General features: G+C 47.5%; 2 protein-coding genes across 5 annotated transcripts; both read right to left on the minus strand.

The window, feature by feature from the left end:
* Positions 1 to 230: 230 nt before the first annotated feature.
* Positions 231 to 7,278, minus strand: ildr1b (immunoglobulin-like domain containing receptor 1b). Its single transcript, XM_068573186.1, has 8 exons — positions 7,116 to 7,278; positions 5,219 to 5,389; positions 4,360 to 4,509; positions 4,153 to 4,272; positions 3,368 to 3,514; positions 3,083 to 3,208; positions 1,430 to 2,310; positions 231 to 909 (listed from the first exon to the last, which is right to left on the minus strand). The coding sequence occupies exons 1-8, from the start codon at positions 7,162 to 7,164 to the stop codon at positions 871 to 873; spliced, it is 1,683 nt and encodes a 560-aa protein (XP_068429287.1). The 5' UTR covers positions 7,165 to 7,278; the 3' UTR covers positions 231 to 870.
* Positions 7,279 to 9,939: 2,661 nt separating this feature from the next.
* ildr2 (immunoglobulin-like domain containing receptor 2) lies at positions 9,940 to 22,767 on the minus strand. Of its 4 annotated transcripts, XM_068573019.1 has the most exons (10): positions 22,463 to 22,767; positions 19,270 to 19,599; positions 18,455 to 18,574; positions 15,784 to 15,840; positions 14,544 to 14,690; positions 14,298 to 14,459; positions 13,310 to 13,414; positions 12,426 to 12,627; positions 11,467 to 12,121; positions 9,940 to 10,332 (listed from the first exon to the last, which is right to left on the minus strand). In XM_068573019.1, the coding sequence occupies exons 1-10, from the start codon at positions 22,500 to 22,502 to the stop codon at positions 10,297 to 10,299; spliced, it is 1,854 nt and encodes a 617-aa protein (XP_068429120.1). In that variant the 5' UTR covers positions 22,503 to 22,767; the 3' UTR covers positions 9,940 to 10,296. The 4 variants fall into 4 exon arrangements, with proteins under 4 accessions (XP_068429120.1, XP_068429121.1, XP_068429122.1 ...); XM_068573020.1 differs by lacking the exon at positions 15,784 to 15,840; XM_068573021.1 differs by lacking the exon at positions 13,310 to 13,414.
* Between the last annotated feature and the right edge of the window lie 140 nt (positions 22,768 to 22,907).

Genomic DNA, 22,907 nt, shown 5'->3' on the forward strand with positions numbered 1-22,907 from the left:
CACGGTGATTCAGAACTATGAGACAGAACCCTGAGGTCAGAACATAGAACCCTGAGGTCAGAACATAGAACCATGAGGTCAGAACATAGAACCCTCAGGTCAGAACATAGAACCCTCAGGTCAGAACATAGAACCCTCAGGTCAGAACATAGAACCATGAGGTCAGAACATAGAACCCTCAGGTCAGAACATAGAACCCTCAGGTCAGAACATAGAACCATGAGGTCAGAACATAGAACCCTCAGGTCAGAACATAGAACCCTGAGGTCATCCATTAGTGAAAATCACAATTAAAGCTGGTGTTGATCATTCAATAAGTTCAATAAGTCCATCTTCAAAGATTTACATAAAACACAGTTTTTATTGCTGTATAATAATGTTATTATGGATGAAAGGTAAAAAAACAACAACAATTTAAACAGTACAAGAAATTATGCAAAAATTAGAAAATATAAAACTAAACTAAAATACACTAAAATGTATGCGTCTAACACATCACATGTTCACAATGATGAACCTAAACAACCAAAGATCTCTTAGTATCAACATTATGCTCGTTGAAACTGTTGAACTTCACTTAAAAAACACGAAGGAAGACTTTTATCCATCACCAGACACAAACCAGACGACAATAATCACACGACCTTCATCACTTCTTGAAAGGCTCAACTGAACTTTTCTTTGTGCATAAATTATAGTTTTCATTGCACATCCAGTGCTGTAAGAGTAAAATAACATGTTCAAGACTCTATTACATTTCACAACTACTCTTTTCCTTCAGGCTGATAAACAGATGAAACTTCTTACTGTTTGTCTTCATTTTCACCGTTTTGGAAACATTCAGGAACAAGTCAAACAAAAAGAAATGCTTCAGATGACGACGCTGATGCCGCTACGGGAACTTCTGTCCTGAGAGAGGAAAGGGACAGAGGGGGAGTCAGGTAAAGAAGTATTATTATTATTATTATTATTGTTATTATCATTATTATTATTATTATTATTCAATACCAAGTACATTTACAAGTGTTTCACATTGTATTCACATGATATGTTACGTTATACTTCTGCTCTGCTCTGGCTTAATGTTTACATGTTCATCATCTTAGTTTAGCATGTTAGCACTAACTGATGAGGCTGATGGGAATGTATTACGTTTAGCATTAGTATTTGGTCATAAAGCAAAGTATTGCACAACATAAAACTTGCTCTGACCTCATCGTGGACAAATCCTACAATTTAGGGAACGGGGGCGTGAATATCTGCACAAAAATGTAACAGCGATCCAACAAATAGTTGTCATCGTGTGATGACTTCCCCTCTGGACCAAAGGTCCCTGATGGAAAGCTAAACGTGATGAAGGAAGTAAGAAGAGACAGAGCAGTGACCCAGAGAGCTCTGCTGAACAGGTGATATCATGTCTGGCTCTTACAGAGAGGCGGTTGTAGTTCCTCTGCCCGTCGCCGCGTCCAGCCTGGTTCTCAATGGAGAAGTAGCTGGGGGGCTTCTCCGGCCAACCCCTCCCTTTACCTCCTTTCCTTCCGTCCTCCTCTGAGCTCCAGGACTCTTTGCGGCGCTGAGGAGGCGAGTAGCTCCGCTCCCTCCGGGCCGCTCGGCCGCGTCGCTCCTCCGTCAGGTCGTCTCGACTGCGGGTCCGCGGCCTGGAGGCGCCTCCTCTCCTGGCGGCCGAGCCTCCGCTCTTGTTCCAGGAGCTCCTCGGCGGCGGCGCTCCGGCTCGCCGGATTTCCAATTCAGAGTCGTCGCTGTAATCGCGTAGGATCCCTCGTCTGGGAGGAGAGGCGTCCCGGTAGCCTCGGCCTCCTCCGGGGCGACTCGTGCTCCCGCTGGACTGGCTGGACACTCTGGGGCCCCCTCTGGCTCCGTCTCCACCGCCGGGCCCCCTGCGAGAGGAAAAGCTGGGGACACGCTGGATGATCGGCGGCAAGGTGATCACCCTCCTCTCGACCCCCCTCACGCCCATCTCGTCCAGGGCCGACAGCATGCTCGGGGGTCCCGGCGTGTAGGGAACGGCCTGAGGGGCCGGCTGAGGCTGCAATGGGAGCATGTGCTGGTGAGCGTAGGGGAGCATCTGAGGGGGACCCATGTCCAGCCCCCGCACCTGGTTTTCCAGGAAGTCCAACACCTGACCTGTGCCCCGATCGCTGCCATGCACACTGCCGTTCGCATGGCGTGGAGGAGGAGGCTGATGCTGATGCTGAAGCTGATGCTGATGCTGCAGGTCCATGTCCATGGGGGACAGCTGCATGGGAGCCATGGCAAAGTTCTGTTTGGTGGGGTAGTCTGCGTACGAGCCTGGAACAAACGTGACAGAGAGACATGAATGAGCTGCACCGGCGGGCAGTGACCACACGGAGGCAGCAGAGACACAACGTTGACGCTCGTTCATTTGCTGTGAGCAAAAAGTTTCATATTTACAGATTCAGCACTGAGGGAGCAGCGTGTGTTTTGTTCTCCGCTCACGGCAGAGAGATCTGAGTCTGAGGTCTCTAAACGCTCCACTGCGTCACCAGCTGCTCACTAAAGGCGTCTCGTGCAGCCGGTTGCGTACAGTTTGTTCCAGCAGCTTTGTTTTCCTGGTTAAGTTAACCTCTGAAGCTGAAGGTAACGGCAGTTTGTTGATACTTTTCTGCGTCATCACTAAGAAAAACTCATTCAAGTAGTCATGTGATCAATTATTCATATAATCACATTAGGGCTTATTTTTAATAAAACCTTCATACACTAAAATATTATTATCTTTATCACATAAATGGTGCGCAAACTAAATAATGAATAAGAAAGACTGCTTTTTTTTCCTCTGGAAGATTCAAAAACAATTTATACTTATTAAACAAATATGGTTTTAATAATGCTGTAATAGCGTAATACAGTAGTTTAAACAGAGTATTCTATTTGAAGACAACACAACAGTTCAATCAAACGGTGTAATTTACTAATAGTTTAAACATAGACGTAACGTCGTGTCCACATGACGTTGAGTCATCAAACTACTGAACCCAACACACGCCCGTGTGATGCAGCAGCACGTCACAAAGCATTATGGGAAGTCCTTTGTGTCCCTCACCTGAGTACAGGATGGGAACGCCCTGGGAGGAGGCGTTGGAGCTGATGGGAGCGTAGATGGGTTGGCCGTTCATCCACGGACTCATGGCCTTCTGGGCGTCGCGCAGCATCCGGTGCTGCATCACCGCTGGAAGGCAGACAGCAGGTCAACGTCTGAGGGACTCGTGCGACTGTTAGATAGCTTGAGCAAATATTAATGTTCAACGTTTGATCGCCGGGTAAGTATTTGTGTAGAATAATCTGTTAGATGTGGTGTTGCTGACGTCCTGAACAGCATCTTTGGTACCTTTCTCCGGGCAGCAGCATCTCTGTGGGCAACACGGGCAGCGCACGTAGCAGCAGCACTTCTGAGGGCAGCACTGACAGCAGCAGACGCAGAGCAGCATGATGAGCATGAGCGCACCGAGGACGATGAGCAGGACGGTCAGCCAGTCTGGAAGGAGAGAGCAGCAACATGAGGACTGAGGACTCAAACCTCAAGAGGACTGAGGACCCAAACCTCAAGAGGACTGAGGACCTAAACCTCATGAGGACTGAGGACCCAAACCTCATGAGGACTGAGGACTCAAACCTCATGAGGACTGAGGACCCAAACCTCATGAGGACTGAGGACTCAAACCTCAAGAGGACTGAGGACCCAAACCTCATGAGGACTGAGGACCCAAACCTCATGAGGACTGAGGACTCAAACCTAAAGAGGACTGAGGACCCAAACCTCATGAGGACTGAGGACCCAAACCTCATGAGGACTCATAACTCAAACCTCATGAGGACTCATAACTCAAACCTTATGAGGACTGAGGACCCAAACCTCATGAGGACTGAGGACCCAAACCTCATGAGGACTCATAACTCAAACCTCATGAGGACTCATAACTCAAACCTTATGAGGACTGAGGACCTAAACCTCATGAGGACTCATAACTCAAACCTCATGAGGACTCATAACTCAAACCTCATGAGGACTCATAACTCAAACCTCTTGAGGACTGAGGACTCAACCCTCAGAAACTCTTTTCTAACTCTTTGTGATGTGAGTCGAGCTCCACAAACTGAACCGAGGAGACTCACGGTACACAATGAGCTTGACCTCCGCGTCCGAGTCGCCCGTGGTGTCTCCGGCAGCGTCGATGGTGCAGAAGTAAACGCCGTTGTCCCACCACATCACCTCCTGGATGACGAGGTCGGCCTCTGTCCACACACAACGTCACATGACTCCATAACTAGACAAGACAACGATATTTGGGGTTAAATTGATGTAAATATTGTCATATTTACTGTTCTGAATGGTGATTTTGCGCGTCCTGTATTCGGCCCCCAGGATGGGCTCGTTGACGCCTCTCTTCTGGATCACAGTGCGGATGGTCCTCTGGCGGTCGGGGCAGTCGTTGGCCGGGTCCTGACCCAGCTGCAGCGACGCCTGGTAGCCTTCAGGAACACAGGAAACATAAATATCTCCTGCTACTCAAACCATCATCTCTGTGTGATCCTTCAGAAATATACAACGACCAGCTGGTAGTAAACTGACTTAAATGACTTTAATGCATCAGACACATGGCATAAGTTATCACTTTAAACTGTTTTCATTTCTGTTTATAAGTCTTCAACAAGTATAAAGGATAAAACCATAAAACAAGACAAAAGATGGCATCAGTGAGATATCTTCATGGACACACTTTCACTCAAGCTTGGCTCTGAGACACATATTGAAACACAGAAACAGACATGTGGACTCATCGTAGCAGGAAGAGCCCAGCTGTTAGCGATTAGCATGAACGATGCTGCAGGACAGCTGCAGCGCCTTGTTGGACACCGTTAGTGTTGCAACGTCAGCGCCCGCCTCCACCCGCCTCCACCCGCCTCCACCTGCCTCCACCTGCCTCCACCTGCCTCCACCTGCCTCCACCTGCCTCCACCTGCCTCCAACTGCCTCCACCTGCCTCCACCTGCCTCCACCTGCCTCTACCTGCCTCCACCCGCCTCCACCTGCCTCCACCTGCCTCCACCTGCCTCCACCCGCCTCCACCTGCCTCCACCCGCCTCCACCTGCCTCCACCTGCCTCCACCTGCCTCCACCTGCCTCCACCCGCCTCCACCTGCCTCCACCTGCCTCCATCTGCCTCCACCTGCCGCTCACCTGTGGAGTAGTACTCCAGCACCGGGTCCTTGCAGAAGGACTTGAACCTCCAGCTGACCAGCACATCCTGAGGGTTGGCCGAGGTGGAGTAGTCACAGCGGAGGATGACGGAGGCGAACAGAGTCGTGCTCCTCTCCGCCTCTGGAACGATCACCTGGATGGACAGCAGCTCTGAAGCGACGACAACGAGTGAAACACAACGTTCAATCAGTGTGACCTCAGAGGGAAGCAGTGTGTGTGTGTGTGTGTGTGTGTGTGTGTAGTGTGTGTGTGTAGTGTGTGTGTGTGTCCTGCAGCTCTGCTCTTGAACGCTGGATGAGAAGAATCTGACCAAACTGGTTAACGGTTTAAAACAGAAGTCATTAAGTGTGCACATACTTCTACTCCCTCTTTAAAGTAATAACACTTCAATCACAGCTGGTGAGAACAGTTACAGCTCCAGTCCAACACTTTCTCTCTGGAGACGTTCTCCTCTCTGAGAGGAATGTGTGTCAGTAGCTTCACATGTCAGTAACTTCACATGTCAGTAGCTTCACATGTCAGTAACTATACATGTCAGTAACTATACATGTCAGTAACTATACATGTCAGTAACTTCACATGTCAGTAACTATACATGTCAGTAACTATACATGTCAGTAACTTCACATGTCAGTAGCTTCACATGTCAGTAACTTCACATGTCAGTAACTATACATGTCAGTAACTTCACATGTCAGTAGCTTCACATGTCAGTAACTTCACATGTCAGTAACTATACATGTCAGTAACTTCATATGTCAGTAACTTCACATGTCAGTAACTTCACATGTCAGTAACTATACATGTCAGTAACTATACATGTCAGTAACTATACATGTCAGTAACTATACATGTCAGTAACTATACATGTCAGTAACTATACATGTCAGTAACTATACATGTCAGTAACTTCACATGTCAGTAACTATACATGTCAGTAACTACAGCTGCAGCTTGAGCTGCCAGTTGTTCTCAGATGATTTATGTCTTGAAATATAAACAATAGATTACAGCTGCAACTAACAAAGACTTTCATTAACTCCCTTTGTTTGTTTTGCTGCTCCTTTGTCTTTCTATTTTTGTTTGTTCTGTTTGTTTCTGTCTCTATGAAGCAACTTTAAGTATTTAGAAAAGTGCACACTATTCATATTCTATGAACCATCCTGATGTCCATGTAAACATTTACAAACTGAACTGTTTCCAGACAAAACAAAAACATTTGATTAATATCTAACAAACTAACTGTGATCTATAATTAACCCTTCAACAGAAACTGATCTGAAACTCTTTATGTTATCATTTTATAGTCCAACTCATATGTAATGTGTTTGTAATAGTTTCCCTGTGTTACATGATAATAAACACAAAGGATATGAAACATGTTTCATCTATTGCTGATGGTTTATTGGTGATATGATTGATTAATCAGTGAATTTGTTAATAATCTAATAAATCTGAGGACTAATAACAATAACACATTATTTCATTTGCAGTTTTTTAGTTACTTCATAGATATAGATATATATATATATATATATATATATATATATATATATATATATATATATATTTAACAAAAGCACATCTGCAGGCTGTAAAACATTGTTGTGTGACATTGTTGTGAGTCTGTTTCCACGGTGAACTGTGAGCTTCATGTTTAGTAGGAGCGCGTTAAAGTGCAGTCACGTGACGTCAGTCGGCCTTGTCCGAGTTCAGCCTGTCGATGATTAACTTGAACACATCTGTGAGTTTCCACTGTTTGCTTTGAAGCGGCGTCTCCTCACAGTCCTGCTCTGGCAGGAAGGAGCCGCCGTGAAGACAGAGTGAACCTTCAGGTGAAGAGTTACCTGGACGCCTCACAGCCTCAGAGCCTCACCTGTCGGCAGCAGCAGCAGCAGCAGCGCCATCACGGTCACGTCCCCCATCGCGTCGGTATCCCTCCGCCGCGGAAGCTTCTCTATCCGGAACGGGACTCGACTTTAAACCCGAAGTATCGAGAGAAGGAGGATCTGTACCCAAAGTCCGGCATAGTCCCTCTTCCTCACCGGGAACACGGCATGCTGAAGGCGGAGAGGAGGAAGAGTACAGCCGAGAGAGAGAGAGAGAGAGAGAGAGAGAGAGAGAGAGAGAGAGAGAGAGAGAGAGAGAGAGAGAGAGAGAGAGAGAGAGAGCGTCCCCCTCCCCCATCCAGCTTCAGGTGACATCATTGGCCCCGCCCTCTCTGGCAGGTGTAACATGGAGGAAATAAAAAGAGGAGCAGGAACCACAAACAGAGATGTTGATGTTTTTCTCCAATTTCCGTGAAAACAAAGTGAGTTTGGATTTCACTGTTTTCCTCATGAGAACGTTGAGTCTTAAGGAGACGAGAGGTGAGACAGGTACAACGTGCAGGAACAGTTCACGAGTCCTCTGCTGTGTTTGATGACCTGGTGTCAGACGTCCTTCATGTGCATCTTAACATCCAGCCCATCGGCCTGAAGCTGCAGTCTGGAGCTTCTGATGGGTTTCTGTGTTTGTGTCATGATGTGAAGAAGTGAGTCATGTTGTGTCTCTTTGTGAGCATGTGTAGTGTGCAGCAGCAGCTGGACCAGAGAGCTCTGCTGCTGACACCAAACAAAGCTCTCTGCTCATGAAGAGCTGACATGAAGGAACGCTGCTCATGAAGACATGAAGGAACGCTGCTCATGAAGACATGAAGGAACGCTGCTCATGAAGACATGAAGGAACGCTGCTCATGAAGACATGAAGGAACGCTGCTCATGAAGACATGAAGGAACGCTGCTCATGAAGACATGAAGGAACGCTGCTCATGAAGACATGAAGGAACGCTGCTCATGAAGACATGAAGGAACGCTGCTCATGAAGAGCTGACATGAAGGAACGCTGCTCATGAAGACATGAAGGAACGCTGCTCATGAAGACATGAAGGAACGCTGCTCATGAAGACATGAAGGAACGCTGCTCATGAAGACATGAAGGAACGCTGCTCATGAAGAGCTGACATGAAGGAACGCTGCTCATGAAGACATGAAGGAACGCTGCTCATGAAGACATGAAGGAACGCTGCTCATGAAGACATGAAGGAACGCTGCTCATGAAGACATGAAGGAACGCTGCTCATGAAGAGCTGACATGAAGGAACGCTGCTCATGAAGACATGAAGGAACGCTGCTCATGAAGACATGAAGGAACGCTGCTCATGAAGACATGAAGGAACGCTGCTCATGAAGACATGAAGGAACGCTGCTCATGAAGAGCTGACATGAAGGAACGCTGCTCATGAAGACATGAAGGAACGCTGCTCATGAAGACATGAAGGAACGCTGCTCATGAAGACATGAAGGAACGCTGCTCATGAAGACATGAAGGAACGCTGCTCATGAAGACATGAAGGAACGCTGCTCATGAAGACATGAAGGAACGCTGCTCATGAAGACATGAAGGAACGCTGCTCATGAAGACATGAAGGAACGCTGCTCATGAAGAGCTGACATGAAGGAACGCTGCTCATGAAGACATGAAGGAACGCTGCTCATGAAGACATGAAGGAACGCTGCTCATGAAGACATGAAGGAACGCTGCTCATGAAGACATGAAGGAACGCTGCTCATGAAGAGCTGACATGAAGGAACGCTGCTCATGAAGACATGAAGGAACGCTGCTCATGAAGACATGAAGGAACGCTGCTCATGAAGACATGAAGGAACGCTGCTCATGAAGACATGAAGGAACGCTGCTCATGAAGACATGAAGGAACGCTGCTCATGAAGACATGAAGGAACGCTGCTCATGAAGACATGAAGGAACGCTGCTCATGAAGACATGAAGGAACGCTGCTCATGAAGACATGAAGGAACGCCGCTCATGAAGAGCTGACATGAAGGAACGTTCATGTTCAAATGTTCTTCTGTTTTTCTCCACATGGCGGTCAGAAGAGGAGAGCGATGACCTCATGACTGAACAGATCTACTGCTGCAGACCTGAACTCACTGAGTGTTTCTTACTGGAAAGTTCATCAAAGGAAACAAAACCACAAAGAGACACAACGTGGCAACACGTTCTGTTCTGTTCATTGCTTTGATGATAATGAGACTTGTAATACTTTATGTTGAAGCTGCACTCAGGCTTTACACAATAACGTGTGCTGATTGTGTAGCTCAAGTGTTGGTTTAGTTGTGTATGTTTGATAAGCGTCGATAAGGACCGGCTTGATCCCAGACTCACTGCACACACTTCATCACACTTATTGTTACACAATAACCTCAAACAGCTGTGATGTTTGTTAAAATACATTTGATCAAAACAACTGAAAAGTGTGTCGACTGTGGAAGTTTAAGCACAAAGGAACTCAAACTAAACACTGAAGCGACGTCATGATTCACATTCAATCAACCAGATGATGAATGTTTCAATGGAACATGAAAACAATCAGCTGTCTGTATCTGAACAAAGATTCATGAAGACGGTGGAGACTTCTTTTCATTTTCTTTATTGAAAAAGTATTTCATGAAGCAGTGCAATTAAATATCTGCAGAACACATTGGAGGTACAGTACTTACACACAGTACGATGTCAACAACAGACACACAAATACAAAGTGAACCTGAGTCGCAATGCACTGACTACAAGTCTGAGTCTGAGAGTCTGAGTCTGAGAGTCTGTGAGTCTGTGAGTCTGAGAGTCTGAGTCTGTGAGTCTGAGTCTGAGAGTCTGAGAGTCTGAGTCTGTGAGTCTGAGAGTCTGAGTTTGAGAGTCTGAGTCTGAGAGTCTGAGTCTGAGAGTCTGCAGCGTCCTGCAGAGAAAACAAACTGGTAGAACATAAAAAGCATCTTGGCACAGTTGTCAGTAAATCCAGTCACTCAACGACTCAACACATGGTTTGATCTGCCGGCTGCACATGAAGACAGAACCCGGCGTTCATGCAGGTGAGTGCAGCTCCTGTGCTGCTGCTCGCTCACCTCAGCACTCAGATCCACTACGCAGGTAAAGTTACTGAGACCAGCTTCGTGTGCAGCTCCTCCTGTCGAGCAACAGGACGGATTAAACGGCGCCGAGCGTCACACTATGAGCGAGTCTCTGCCCAGCGCGGCGCTCTGTTAAAGGAACACACAGGTTACACACAGGTTACACACACGTTACACACAGGTTACACACAGGTTACACACAAGTTACACACACGCTACACACACGCTACACACTGTGCACTCATGCGAGGAGACTCCAGGCTGCAGCCGCAGACGTCCTGCAGCTGCAGCTGTTAGTAGGGACGACTGTAACACAGGTGTGTTCAAAACATATTAATAAGCCGGTTAGTAAGCGCAAAGATGAGCAGCCGGTTAAGAAAGTTAACTCAGTCTGATGTAAATATGTGCAAAGGATAAAATCCTGTGGGGACTGAAATGATATGTATTCAGTGTTAAGACCATTGGTCATGTGTGTAATGTAACGTGTGCACATCGCACCAGAGATGACACCACATTAATACTGTCAAACGTTTTAAATGTCTAAACACAACGCTGGCATTATTCTGTTTCATTTATTAGTCAACAAATTCCATGAAAAGCCCAAAACCATCGACGCCTCTCAGAAACTCTCTTCCTTCATGAGGTTTCATCTCTTTAAACACGTCGCTGTAGATTTCAGACGCTTCACTCAAACGCAGACAAAACGTGAGTTTAATGGAAACTATTCAGTGGACCAGAGGTCAGCAAAGAAAGATGAGTAATAATTATTATATAACGTCGTAGGTTATTAGTTGAACTTGTCCTCGTGCCTCCAACAACAACAACAACAACAACAACACACGTTGAACTAAAGTATTGACCCACTGTTCAGTATTTCGTCGTCACAGAGTCCATGTGAGGAACCACATACAGAATAAATAAAGTTCAGCTCCACTGTCTTTCTCTCTGTGGACACTGTTTGTGTTTGTGAGGATGAACAGAGACTTCCTGTGTGATGTGAACGTGCAGGTGGACCCAGACAGACAGACTGCATCCTCCAGCTGCCACAGACCAAATCAAGTCAATTGTTTTGGACTTTTCGTTGGATTTGTTGACAGTAAAAACACAGAATCCACTCATAGACTTCTGGGCGACTGTGTCCAGGACCTAGAGGCCGCTCCCTGAAGAGGAGCGAGGGGGATGAAGAGGAGGGAGGAGGACGAAGAGGAGGGAGGAGGACGAAGAGGAGGGAGGAGGTCCTCGGTGCCGCTACAGGTAACTCACCAGGTTGCGGCTCCTGTCTCTGTCCTCCCGGCCGGCCGGCTGCAGTGTGTGTGGCGCCCCCTGGTGGGGGCGGGTATAACAGGACGGCCTGGTGGCGGCGTCGGCCGTCCTGTACGGCTCTGACCTGGGAGGCTCGGCGGAGCGGTACCGGTCTGCGGTGGTCTCGGCCCGGCGGTACCGCTCCGCCTCCCGCTCAGAGTACGGCGGCAGAGGCTCCTCCTCCTCCGGACGGTTGCTCGGCGAGCGGCTGTAGTAACTGTCGCTGCCCTTTCCTCTGGAGCTGCCTTTGGAGGGCGTGTCACTGTCCTCCTCCGGCCGACCGGCGGCTCGGTCCCTCCCCCGGCCCCGCGCCTTGCTGTCCAACACGCCGCTGAGGAAGGCGTCGTCGTACGCGCTGCTCTGCGGCGCCCGACAGGTTCGGTCGCTGTCCCACGTGCCCCTCCTCTTCTGCGAGGGGGAGGGGCTGCGGCGGCCCCAGCCGTCCTCCTCCTCCCTGTAGAACCGCCTGGGAGGGCTGTAATCCCGGTCCGGAGGCTCGGCGCGACGGCCTCGGGAGCCGTACGACTGGGCGAAGTCCTCCAGCTCGTCCAGGGAGCCGGTGCGCCCCCTTCTGCCCAGCGTCCTCCTCTGCAGGTGCTCCGACTGGGGGTCCCACCTGCAGCCGGGAAGAGAACAGCTACCTGAGTTTCTACCACAACCAAGACACTCAAGCGCTTCACATGTTGCATGAACCCAGACGTTAAAAAGCAGCTTTAAAAAGATGTTTTTTGGTAGCTTGGAGGTGTGCAAGGAGGCAAAGCGATGACGCCTGTAATATCTTCACGATATTGGAGCCTGTGAGAGTGACGGGGTTCACATGGAAAGATCCCACGTGAGCGGCCGCTGCCAGCAGCTCATGCGGAGCGAGCGCCATCCTCTCAACACACGGACGCATCTTGCGCTCAGTCACAGCGTCGTACCTCCTGTCCAGCTCGTCGTCCGAGTGGTTGCGTCTGACCCGTCGGGGCCTTCGGCTCTGAGCCGGTGGAGCTCCTCTCAGCAGCGACCGGTCGTCCAGGTCCTCGATGGGCGGCAGCGCCTTCATCTGCACCGTCTGGTAGGTGTGTCTGAAGTCCGTGTTCCCTCCATCGTGGAGAGAGCTCAGCTCCGAGAGGCTCCGGGCTGTCGGCACAGACGCGTCACCGGCACATTACATCACAGTCTTTCACAGTTCGTCACAGCAAAAGTGAGTTGGAAAACATTTGTCTGCAACTGGAGTGAATACACAACACAACAACAGTTGTGAGATCATGAAATGGAGAATTTCAGATCTGCTTGAAGTGCATGAAGGAGTTTGTGGTGAGAGCACACAGCAGATGAGCTTTGACTTCATCATCATCATCGGATTACTGCAGATTACTGAGTGCAGACGTTTCTCTTGTGCCACAAACAATTTAAATGACACGTCTGGTGATATTTTTCGCCCCCTGTATTTTCAACAAGTCCTTGAAGGAACCAAAACCACCAACACATCTTTCAATGTTTCTCCAATAAACATAGAAAGTCAATCCCACATACGCCGTCATGAATCCTCTCCACAGCACCAAATGTGTAATAATCCAGCCCTACAAATAGTCCTCAACAAATGTCTTATTTACTCCTGTTTCTAATCTCGGAGTCTTTGAACTAAATTGTGACCTAGTTTTACTTTTCTGTTGAGAAGCTGCTTTGTCTCATGTAAGAAGGACAGTTTATGAAATGAACGTGAGGATGGATTTACACAAGTATTTACACAAAGCATGCACATGAAACACACAACATGAACGCTGCCACACAGACACACACTGGTCTCATCTGCGCTTACGTTTGAATGCAGCAGAGCGACACTGAGCCAGATCCTTCTCAAGGTAGTACAGGACTTTCATTGAGTCCTGGACCGGACTGGCTTTCAGTCGATAACCAATGTGGGCTGTGGATGTGGACACACACACACACACACAGTACGTACACACACAAGGACATCACCATGCAGAACACACACACACACACACACACATGCAGGTGTCCAACACTCGCTCTTACAAAGGACAAACTAACTCAAAGGTCAGACAGTGGCAGGCAACACTTTCTGTATTTTCTACCGAGGTTAGAGACTGAGGATGAGAAGATGATGAGGGTGATGACATGAGGGTGATGACATGAGGGTGATGACATGAGGGTGATGACATGAGGGTGATGACATGAGGGTGATGACATGAGGGTGATGACATGAGGGTGATGACATGAGGGTGATGACATGAGGGTGATGACATGAGAAGATGACATGAGGGTGATGACATGAGATGATGACATGAGGGTGATGACATGAGGGTGATGACATGAGGGTGATGGCATGAGGGTGATGACATGAGAAGATGACATGAGGGTGATGACATGAGAAGATGACATGAGGGTGATGGCATGAGATGATGACATGAGGGTGATGGCATGAGATGATGACATGAGGGTGATGGCATGAGGGTGATGGCATGAGGGTGATGGCATGAGAAGATGACATGAGGGTGATGGCATGAGATGATGACATGAGGGTGATGGCATGAGATGATGGCATGAGGGTGATGACATGAGGGTGATGACATGAGGGTGATGACGTGAGAAGATGACATGAGACGATGACATGAGGGTGATGACATGAGGGTGATGACATGAGAAGATGACATGAGGGTGATGACATGAGAAGATGACATGAGGGTGATGACGTGAGAAGATGGCATGAGGGTGATGACATGAGAAGATGACATGAGGCTCAGTCAGAGTTTCGGACAGGAAACAGAGAGCCTGCTCATAGATACCTGCAGCCAGCGTATTCTCCACTGAGGGCATGGAGGCGCCGGTCGTCTCCACATGGGTCGAAGGCGCCAGAGGAACCACCGCAGGAACCCCAGGAATGTAGTACGGATACACAGGAAGCTGAGCAGGAAGTCCACCCTTGGCCATCTTCCCCGCCTCGTACACTGCGCAGGAGAACAACACGGCGTTGAGTGAGCGCTGTCAGCTGATGCACCTGGCAGTGCAGCGATGATGGCGGCGTGTCTCACGGTGCCGGGGGCAGCAGCAGGTGTCCGGACAGCAGCAGCAGCTCACGTAGCAGCAGCAGGAGTGAGGACAGCACTGGCACCAGCAGACGCCCAACAGGAAGAGGAACAAGACGCTGCCCAGCACGACACAGCCCACAAACACCCACTCTGGAAGACACACACACACACACACACACACACACACACACACACGTTACTCCTCTTGGGGTGCACTTTGTGAGACATGGCAGGATTCAGTTTAAAGCTATTATACAGACGGCAATATCTTCCATCCTCATTTCTTAGATTTCTCATCATCATATGTTTTGCTTTCTTATTGGTTGAAGCGGCAACGAGGAGCTTTCCTCTTGTGTTGCCATGAACAAAATAATGTCTCCATGAATAAAACAATGTCTCCATGAACAAAACAATGTCTCCATGAACAAAATAATGTCTCCATGAACAAAATAATGTCTCCATGAACAAAATAATGTCTCCATGAACAAAATAATGTCTCCATGAACAAAATAATGTCTCCATGAACAAAATAATGTCTCCATGAATAAAATAATGTCTCAAAGGACAAAATAATGTCTCCATGAATAAAATAATGTCTCCATGAACAAAACAATGTCTCCATGAATAAAATACTGTCTCCATGTATAAAATACTGTCTCCATGTATAAAATACTGTCTCTGAGCACCAGATTCTGTTGTAGGAAAGTCTTCCCCTCACTTCTCATTGAGGATCTGTCTCAACCACTTCCTTCATGTGTTCACAGATCTCATCAAACACTGGAGTGATTACAATATTAATTGGTTGAAACGATGTTATGCACTATAATAAATCACAACCACGTTGTAATAAGACCACAGAGCGTGAACAAGGAGGACACCTCAAGGGACCTGCGAGTGACTCTTATCCAGCATCACATCTCTAAAGTACCAGACTCTAACAGCAGACTTCCTGAAGGGTGTGACCAGAAGCTGAACCACTAACACAAGCCCAGAGGAGTTTACACCACGACCAGGGAAACAGTCCAGGACCTTTGTGTCTCTCCACTAACTCACTGTGTGGAGTTTAGGTCAGACACCACTTTCTGTTTTTCCTGAATGTGAGTTGTAACGGTGAAGACATGGGCTCCTGACTCGGGTTAGTAACAGAGCGTTTTGATTGGCTGGTGAGAATCCAAGGTGAGGAAGCAGTAGGGAAGCCAGAAGGAGACAGCAGGGAGACGAAAGTGCAGGTGAGGTGCCGTACCTGGCATTATCTCCACATCAAACTCAGGTAGGATATCGCCCTGCGGACCTGTCCTGCCTGCAGAGAGAGGGAGAGCACAGGTGAAGGCCGGCAGAGGAAGCAGAAAGCAGGAGTCAAAAGGTCAGCAGGATGGATGCCCAATGTCTTAACGGGTGAAGAACTGAAGGGACAAACCTTGTGCATAAACTGATCTTACGTGCTGTGAGGAGGACATGATTTAGCGTTTGTTGGTCTGTAACTTTGCTCCTGACTGAACTCAACTATTGGAAATATTACTGTGAAATTCAGTGGAGACGTTCATGGTTCTCAGCCACTGAAGCTCTCTGACTTTGTTCCTCTGAAGCACCAAAGGTCTAAAACAATCATTACATTTAGTCCACACAGCCATGCTCCATGCTTAATGTATGAACTTTTGCAATCATCAGGTTTAAATTTGTATTTTTTGTCATAAAACAAAGACATGTCGAGGCCCCAGCTGTACTTTCTGAGGTGAACATTATTCATGCTAAAAGTCCTCATGGTGGCATTATGAGCGTGTTAGCATGCTGCGTTAGCGTTCTCACAGAGCAGCGTGCGGTCACCTCATGATCACACCCATACAGGGTTAAAAATACTAACCAGTAAACATGAACATGAGTCAGAGTTCAAAATGCACTTCACTTTAAGGCCACAGGTGCTATGTTTCTGTGTGAGGCGCCGCTCTGGTGGAGTTCAACTGCTCACAGATTAATCTACACACACGCAACATGCGTACAGTCACACACACACACACTGAGACATTGTGTGAGGACAAAGAGGTTTGGAAACTGGGGCACATTCCAGCACATTTTAGTGTGAGAGCCCATCCAGCAAGGCCACGCAGGTTGTACGGCGGCGACACAATATCTCCTCTGTGCTCACGGACAAGATAAAGAGTTCAGGAAAAGAAACATTCAACGCAGTCAGAAAACTGCCAAACAGAGAAAAATGAATGGTCTGCGACAGGTGTGCTGCCACTGAGACACAACTGCAGGTGTTTTGTGTGCAGTGTGTGTGTACAGTGTGTGTACAGTGTGTGTACAGTTGAGGTTTCAAAGGACTATAATTAAAGAACAGTCACTGTCTGGCTGCAGACTTCAGGCTGCTGCTGTTAGTGGGAGAGAACCAGTGAAACATTTCCACCTGATAATAAAAGTAACTTGTTTCCCGGCACGTTCATCTGCATACCATGAAGCTCAGTGACGCTCAGTAACCTGAGCAGACATGAGAGAGAGAGAGAGAGAGAGAGAGAGAGAGAGAGAGAGAGAGAGACAGAGAGGGAGAGAGAGAGAGAGAGAGAGAGAGAGAGAGAGAGAGAGAGAGAAAGAGAGAGAGAGAGAGAGAGAGAGAGACAGAGAGAGAGAGAGAGTAATGGAGGAGCAGAGGAGGAAAAGCTGTGAGGAGAAAGGCAGAGTGATAAAATCAATCAAAAAGAAAAAACTAGAAGAGAGATTATGGAGATGACGGGAGGAGAAACATCACAACTTGTTGCTTATTGTCTTGACATTTGATAAAATTGCTCATTTCTGAGAGTTCAATAACCGAAATGTCTGCACAGTAAATATGGAGCTGGAGCCAGCAGCTGGTTAGCGTAGCATAACGTGTTTAGTGTTTAAGTAGTACGAGCGTTGAGCTAGCTGTTTCCAATCTTCATGGCTAGACTGAATTAAGCTAACCGGCTCCACAGACGTGAGAGTATTTAAATCTCCTCTGATTCTCTGCAACAAAGAGATTTCCCAAAACAGCAAACTATTGCTATGAATCTTGGTGTATAAAACTGCTCGTGTGTGAGCTTCTGAAAACACTGAAGTGGTTTTACACACTTTCTAATTCCAGAGTCTTCGCTCCAACGTGGACAAACCAAAACGCAGCGCGGTCTCGTTACTGTCACATGTTTAACCTCCGCCCTCCTGTGAGCCGATGGTCATCAGATTAAAGCTCAGTGGAGGACGACCGCACGAAGGAGCAGACTTTAACACCACGAGAAACATCAGGCTGAGCCAAAGGGAGAGCTGCAGCCTGTTGTTGTCTCATTCTCTACGTCTCTTCATGTCGGCAGCGGCCTCAGAGAGCTGCAGCCTGTTGTTGTCTCTTTCTCTACGTCTCTTCATGTCGGCAGCGGCCTCAGAGAGCTGCAGCCTGTTGTTGTCTCGTTCTCTACGTCTCTTCATGTCGGCAGCGGCCTCAGAGAGCTGCAGCCTCTTCTGAAGCTGCCGTGGTAACAGCTGAAGTACCGGCTGGGGGACAATGGTCTCCAGGGTTTCCCTGAGCGGCGCTGTGGACGAGCTACTTCACTCTCCTTGACAGGAGGGGGTGGATGTGTGACTTGTAGCACCAGAACGTTAGCTGTTCGTTCATCGTGAATTAGCAACTGAATCCAAATCTAATGTGATCACACACAGACCAACACATCATCCTGCACAGTGTGGAAGTTGCACAAACACTGACACACGCTGCAGAGCTGCTGGCTTGAAATGGACCTGAAGCACAGTCAGAACACGCTGACAGGTGGAGAGTACTACGTTTACTCAAGTACTAGACGCTTTTCTTCACTGAGCTTCATGTGAAACCAAACATTTAAAGAAAACTTCCCCCAGCCGACTCAAAGTCTTCATCTTACTGTTCTTGTATTAATAACAAAGTGGCGGCGTACCGAGCACCAGGAGCTCCAGCTGGGCCTCGTTCTTCCCCTCCAGATCATCAGCAATGACGACTTTACAGAAGTAGACGCCGCTGTCGCCCCACTGCAGCTCCCCGATGCGCAGGTCTGCTTCTGCACAGAGAGCCACGTTACAGAGATCAGGAAGGAGGGTTTCATCTGTGTTCATGAAGCTCAACCTTCATGACACCGTTAGACCTCATGGAAACCTGTCGTGATGAATATCACAACCCTTATGAATGGGTTGTGTTTCAAATGATTCAATACTGGTGCTTCTACAATAACTTGTGTCTTAACTCTTTTCATCATTTGACAACACATAAAAAGTCTGAAACTTGACACTTAACATGAGTTCACATGTTTTTAGCTTCTAGTTGTTTGTGTTATGTGAAGCCAAGACAAAACTAAACACACAGCGTTTCTGAAAAACAAGGAAAAGACAATTAGATTATCAGCAATCGGTGAGTCAGCGACTCTTCATCTTATTTACTGTAAAACACGACAGGCGGCTTTGTTGAATGACGTCCCACTGAATCATCTGGATAGAAGATGTGTGTGTTGTCTCGATAAGGCCTGAGGTTTCACAAGAGTTGTACATGAATAGGAGGTCATGAGGCTATGTGTGTGTGTGTGTGTGTGTGTGTGTGTGTGTGTGTGTACTCTATTGTGAGACTGACACAAAAGAGGTGTATTTAGGGAACAGGAAACACGGCTCACAGTCACGCTGAGGCCTGACAGTCGTCATCAAACAGCTGCAGCGACGCCGTTTCCCTTAATTAAAAGCTTTAACGTAAGAATGAGGACATTACTGTTCACGATGGCGATGTCTCTTCCTTTGTAGTGCTCCGCCAGCGTCATGGACGGTCCCTGCGCCGAAGCCACGACCCGGACCGTGCGGCTGCTGTCGGAGCACTCCAGGTGGGACGCGGCGCCCGGCTCTGGACCCCTGGCGCCCGGGCTCTCGGGCAGGCCGAAGGACTCCCTCGTGTGGTCCCGGCAGTAGGACTTGTACCACCACTGCACCACCGGCGCCTGGCTGGAGGCCGTCTGGTACTGACACGGCAGGACGACGGACTGGAAGAGCATCGCAAAGCGCTGCTTCTCCCGCACTGTGACGTGCACGCCATCGCACACACACACTGACCAGAGGAGAGAGGGAGGGGGAGGAGAATCAGTTCTGTGGTCCAGACAAAAAGGCCCAAAGTTAAAGCTGCAGGCTCCTGGAGACGGGATCATCTGGCTTTTCAGAGTCGTGCAAATATTGTTTAAAGATAGAAATATGTGCAAAAAGATTGATTATTAGCATTGATAAATACCAGCTCCACCAGGTTCATGTGACCCACAGTTATCAACACCTTGACAGTTTATTCAAGTATCTCCCTAAGCAATACTATTAACATCCATTTATACCTAAATTATGATTTTGATTAATCAGAAAATTATGGAAAACTTTTCTAGAAAATATAATTCCCTTTAGATTCAAGGAGACTTCCTTCAATCACAATGTAAGTCCAACCTACAGTCCAAAACCATCCACTTTACAATAACAGAAAAAGTTTGAGAAACTGAACATGTTTTGCAAACGCAATAAATCACAAAGGTTGTGATGTTCTGCTCTTCTTTAAACTGGTTTCAAAAGGTTTCAGCTCATATTTATTCTGCCCTCATTGGTTTAAATGAGGTGGCCAAATAGTTGCAGGACGGTTGAAATTACATTTCAGAGTCGACAAAAACAAGTAAAAAGACAGGAAGAGGATGCAGATGGCATCTGCACGTGCAGGACAAGCAGCTGTGAGGACGATCCCTGCACCTGGGAGAGATGGAGCTTCATATTAAAACAGGAGTAAAGACAGCAACACAGATTAGCTCTGCTGCTCGGTGCCGGGGTCAGGAGGGTTAAATTCCAGTGTGCGTGGGGGCTGGGAGGCCTGTGGGAGGCCTGTGGGTCGTCCTCACAGGGGATGGAGAGGCCGACACTCTGCTGGTCATATTAGCTCTGGGTGGGGCAGGAACTCCTCTAAACGTTTCCCAGAAAGACAGGAAATCAAAACAAAACAAGTCCAGCAGACTCTCCTTCGCTCTGTATTTATCTTTCATCTAAAATGGATCCTAAACTTTCCTTCTGACATGAACCCAAGACTTAAAGTGTGTATCCAGGCCAACACTGGGACTGCAGCTAAGAGTTGTTTTTAATTCATTTCAATGAATTATGTTTAGTCTTTATAAGTGTGGACGGCTTCAGATGTCTTGTTTAGTTGCTCTTGAAAAACTAATAAAGATTTATCAATAATAGTTGATATATTATCAGCTCACGTTTCAAACAGTATGCTCATGTTTCAGGAGCTAAAACTTCAGCATCAGGTGACTTTATTGATCCACTGAGTCTGGTCAGATGAGCATCTTATGTTTCTTTCCCTTATGAGAAACTAAACATTATCTGCACATTTCCAAGTACAGTGATGGAGCAAATGCTTTTCACAGGACAAGAGGAGGACGAGGAGGAGGAGGAGGAGGAGGAAGAGGAGGAGGAGGATGAGGGGGGCTGAGCCCTGGTTCCTCCCCTGGGAGAGCTCTGGTCTTCTCTTTGTTTCTTTCTTTCATGGACCGGTCCATTGTGAGGGCTTAGCTGCCCCCTCCTCTGTCCCACTTGAGGAGCTGAGGGGGGGAGGAGGTCACAGACTGCCAGCCAATGAGAGCGCCTGCCTCCTCCAGCTGGGTGTGAACAGACCAATCAGCTGCTCCAGATTTAAACCAAACCGTTACTCTGTGAATGCCACCAGGCCGAGGTGAGAGGATGTTCTGTAAATGATTGTTTTCAGGAAGTTCTCCCACCAGGTGTGACTCACTGTGTGCTAATGAGCAGGTGGCAGAGGCTGCAGACGGTCTGCTCCTCCACCTGCATCCACACTGAAGGCATCGCTTCAGCATTACACCTCCCTTTGCCGTGTGTTGTCACACATACACTCCGGGTCACAGCTCTTCCTCTGCATGTTTCCTGAAGGCTTTTCCTCTCCAGAGCTGCAGCATTTCCTGCTTTTACTGCGTCGGCATTCCTTCACATTGACTCATTAGAAACACTGATAAGACTTCATCTCGTCTCCAAATTCAATGAAGGATTTCATAAAGTTTGTGGAAGTGAAGTGAGTATTTGTCAGGGTGCTTTGAGCACAGATTCACATGTCCAGACCGATGCACTTTTTGGTCCTTAAATAAAGTTTTAGAGGTAAGAATAAACATATAGTATGGCGCTGCAACTGATGCCTTTTTAAAATGTGTATGATTTAGTCAATCATCACTCTTAATTCATTGATTACACTTGTTAATAAAGTGTCAGAAAACAGTGAAAATGCCTCTTTCCCACACAGGAAGATGTGAGGGTGTTTGTTTTATTTGATCAACAGAAAACACATAGTTTACTATCATAAATAATTAAGAAAAGCATTAAAAACCACATATTTGAGGACATGGGAACAGGGAAGGTTTGACTTTTTGTCTTGTGAACTGAAGCGACTAATTAATTATCCCAATAGTTGCAAATGATTGTTCTGTATGTCGACTAATCGAGTGATCGTTGCTGGTTCACTTGTTATATTGCACCTTTAAAGTCCAGCTCAACCATTAAACCTCTCAATATACAATGACCCTTTATATAGTAAACTGTGTGCAACGAGCACAACGATAAGCCCCGAGGCCCAGTGGACATTATGATATCATCATATCTGTGTAGGTCCGCAATGTAAAATCAATAGCACGCTGTTAACCCCGTGGTTATAAAGGTCGTCACACAAACCACACAACTCGTTACTAAATCGTTAAAACACGATTGTAAACATCTGTAAAATGGGGCATTCGTCTCGTTGACTTCCCCGAAACCAGATAAAGGCTGAAACATGAAAACAGCCTCAGCAGGAACGCGTCCGCGGGACCAGCAACCTGTTGCCGCCGGACCGAGGAGTCGCTTCACTGAAGAGAAGCTGCTGAAGAGAAGGAAACGGGGCTCACCGGACGCTCCCAGGAAAACAGCCAGCCGGTAAAAGTTCATTCTCCAGTCCGTGTTATGGTAAAGTGCCGTTAATCCGCATGTTGGTCCGTGTGGTTGTCCGCTAACTGCGGCAGTAAACAGACTAACGGGACTGTACCACTTCAGAGGTGAGTCGCACGCAGCGCCGCAGAGGCTGGAAGTCTTGCGCAACGATGTTCACACGACGCACGATTTACTGCTAACGTTTCTTTAGTTTCTATATCGATGGAGTCTAATTTAGATTTTCTGCAGCGGGTGGTGCAGCGGCAGTCCTCCGGGAAGAGGCGAGAGGTTTTCCCGGTGTGGAGGAGGAGGAGAAGGAGGAGGAAGAGGAGGAGGGGGGCAGCGCCATGAGTAAATCAGGTCACACTTGGCTGTGAGTTTTGAGGAATTTTACTGCACAAAAACGGCAACATTTAACCCACT

The sequence above is a fragment of the Clinocottus analis genome, unplaced genomic scaffold, assembly GCF_023055335.1.
Source record: "Clinocottus analis isolate CAN_PGR_092001 unplaced genomic scaffold, fCliAna1.0.p SCAF_12, whole genome shotgun sequence".
NCBI lineage: Eukaryota > Metazoa > Chordata > Actinopteri > Perciformes > Cottidae > Clinocottus > Clinocottus analis.

Excerpts from the sequence above, each read along its gene's own strand:
- ildr1b (XM_068573186.1), bottom strand. The coding sequence starts at position 7,164 with ATGGGGGACGTGACCGTGATGGCGCTGCTGCTGCTGCTGCTGCCGACA. Across the intron at positions 5,390-7,115 it reads GCTGCTGCTGCTGCCGACAG|AGCTGCTGTCCATCCAGGTG; the intron begins GTGAGGCTCTGA and ends TCGTCGCTTCAG. Across the intron at positions 3,515-4,152 it reads GGTCAAGCTCATTGTGTACC|ACTGGCTGACCGTCCTGCTC; the intron begins GTGAGTCTCCTC and ends CTCTCCTTCCAG.
- ildr2 (XM_068573019.1), bottom strand. The coding sequence starts at position 22,502 with ATGAACTTTTACCGGCTGGCTGTTTTCCTGGGAGCGTCCG. Across the intron at positions 18,575-19,269 it reads AGACATCGCCATCGTGAACA|AAGCAGACCTGCGCATCGGG; the intron begins GTAATGTCCTCA and ends CTCTCTGTGCAG. Across the intron at positions 14,460-14,543 it reads CTGCTGCTGCCCCCGGCACC|TGTACGAGGCGGGGAAGATG; the intron begins GTGAGACACGCC and ends TCTCCTGCGCAG.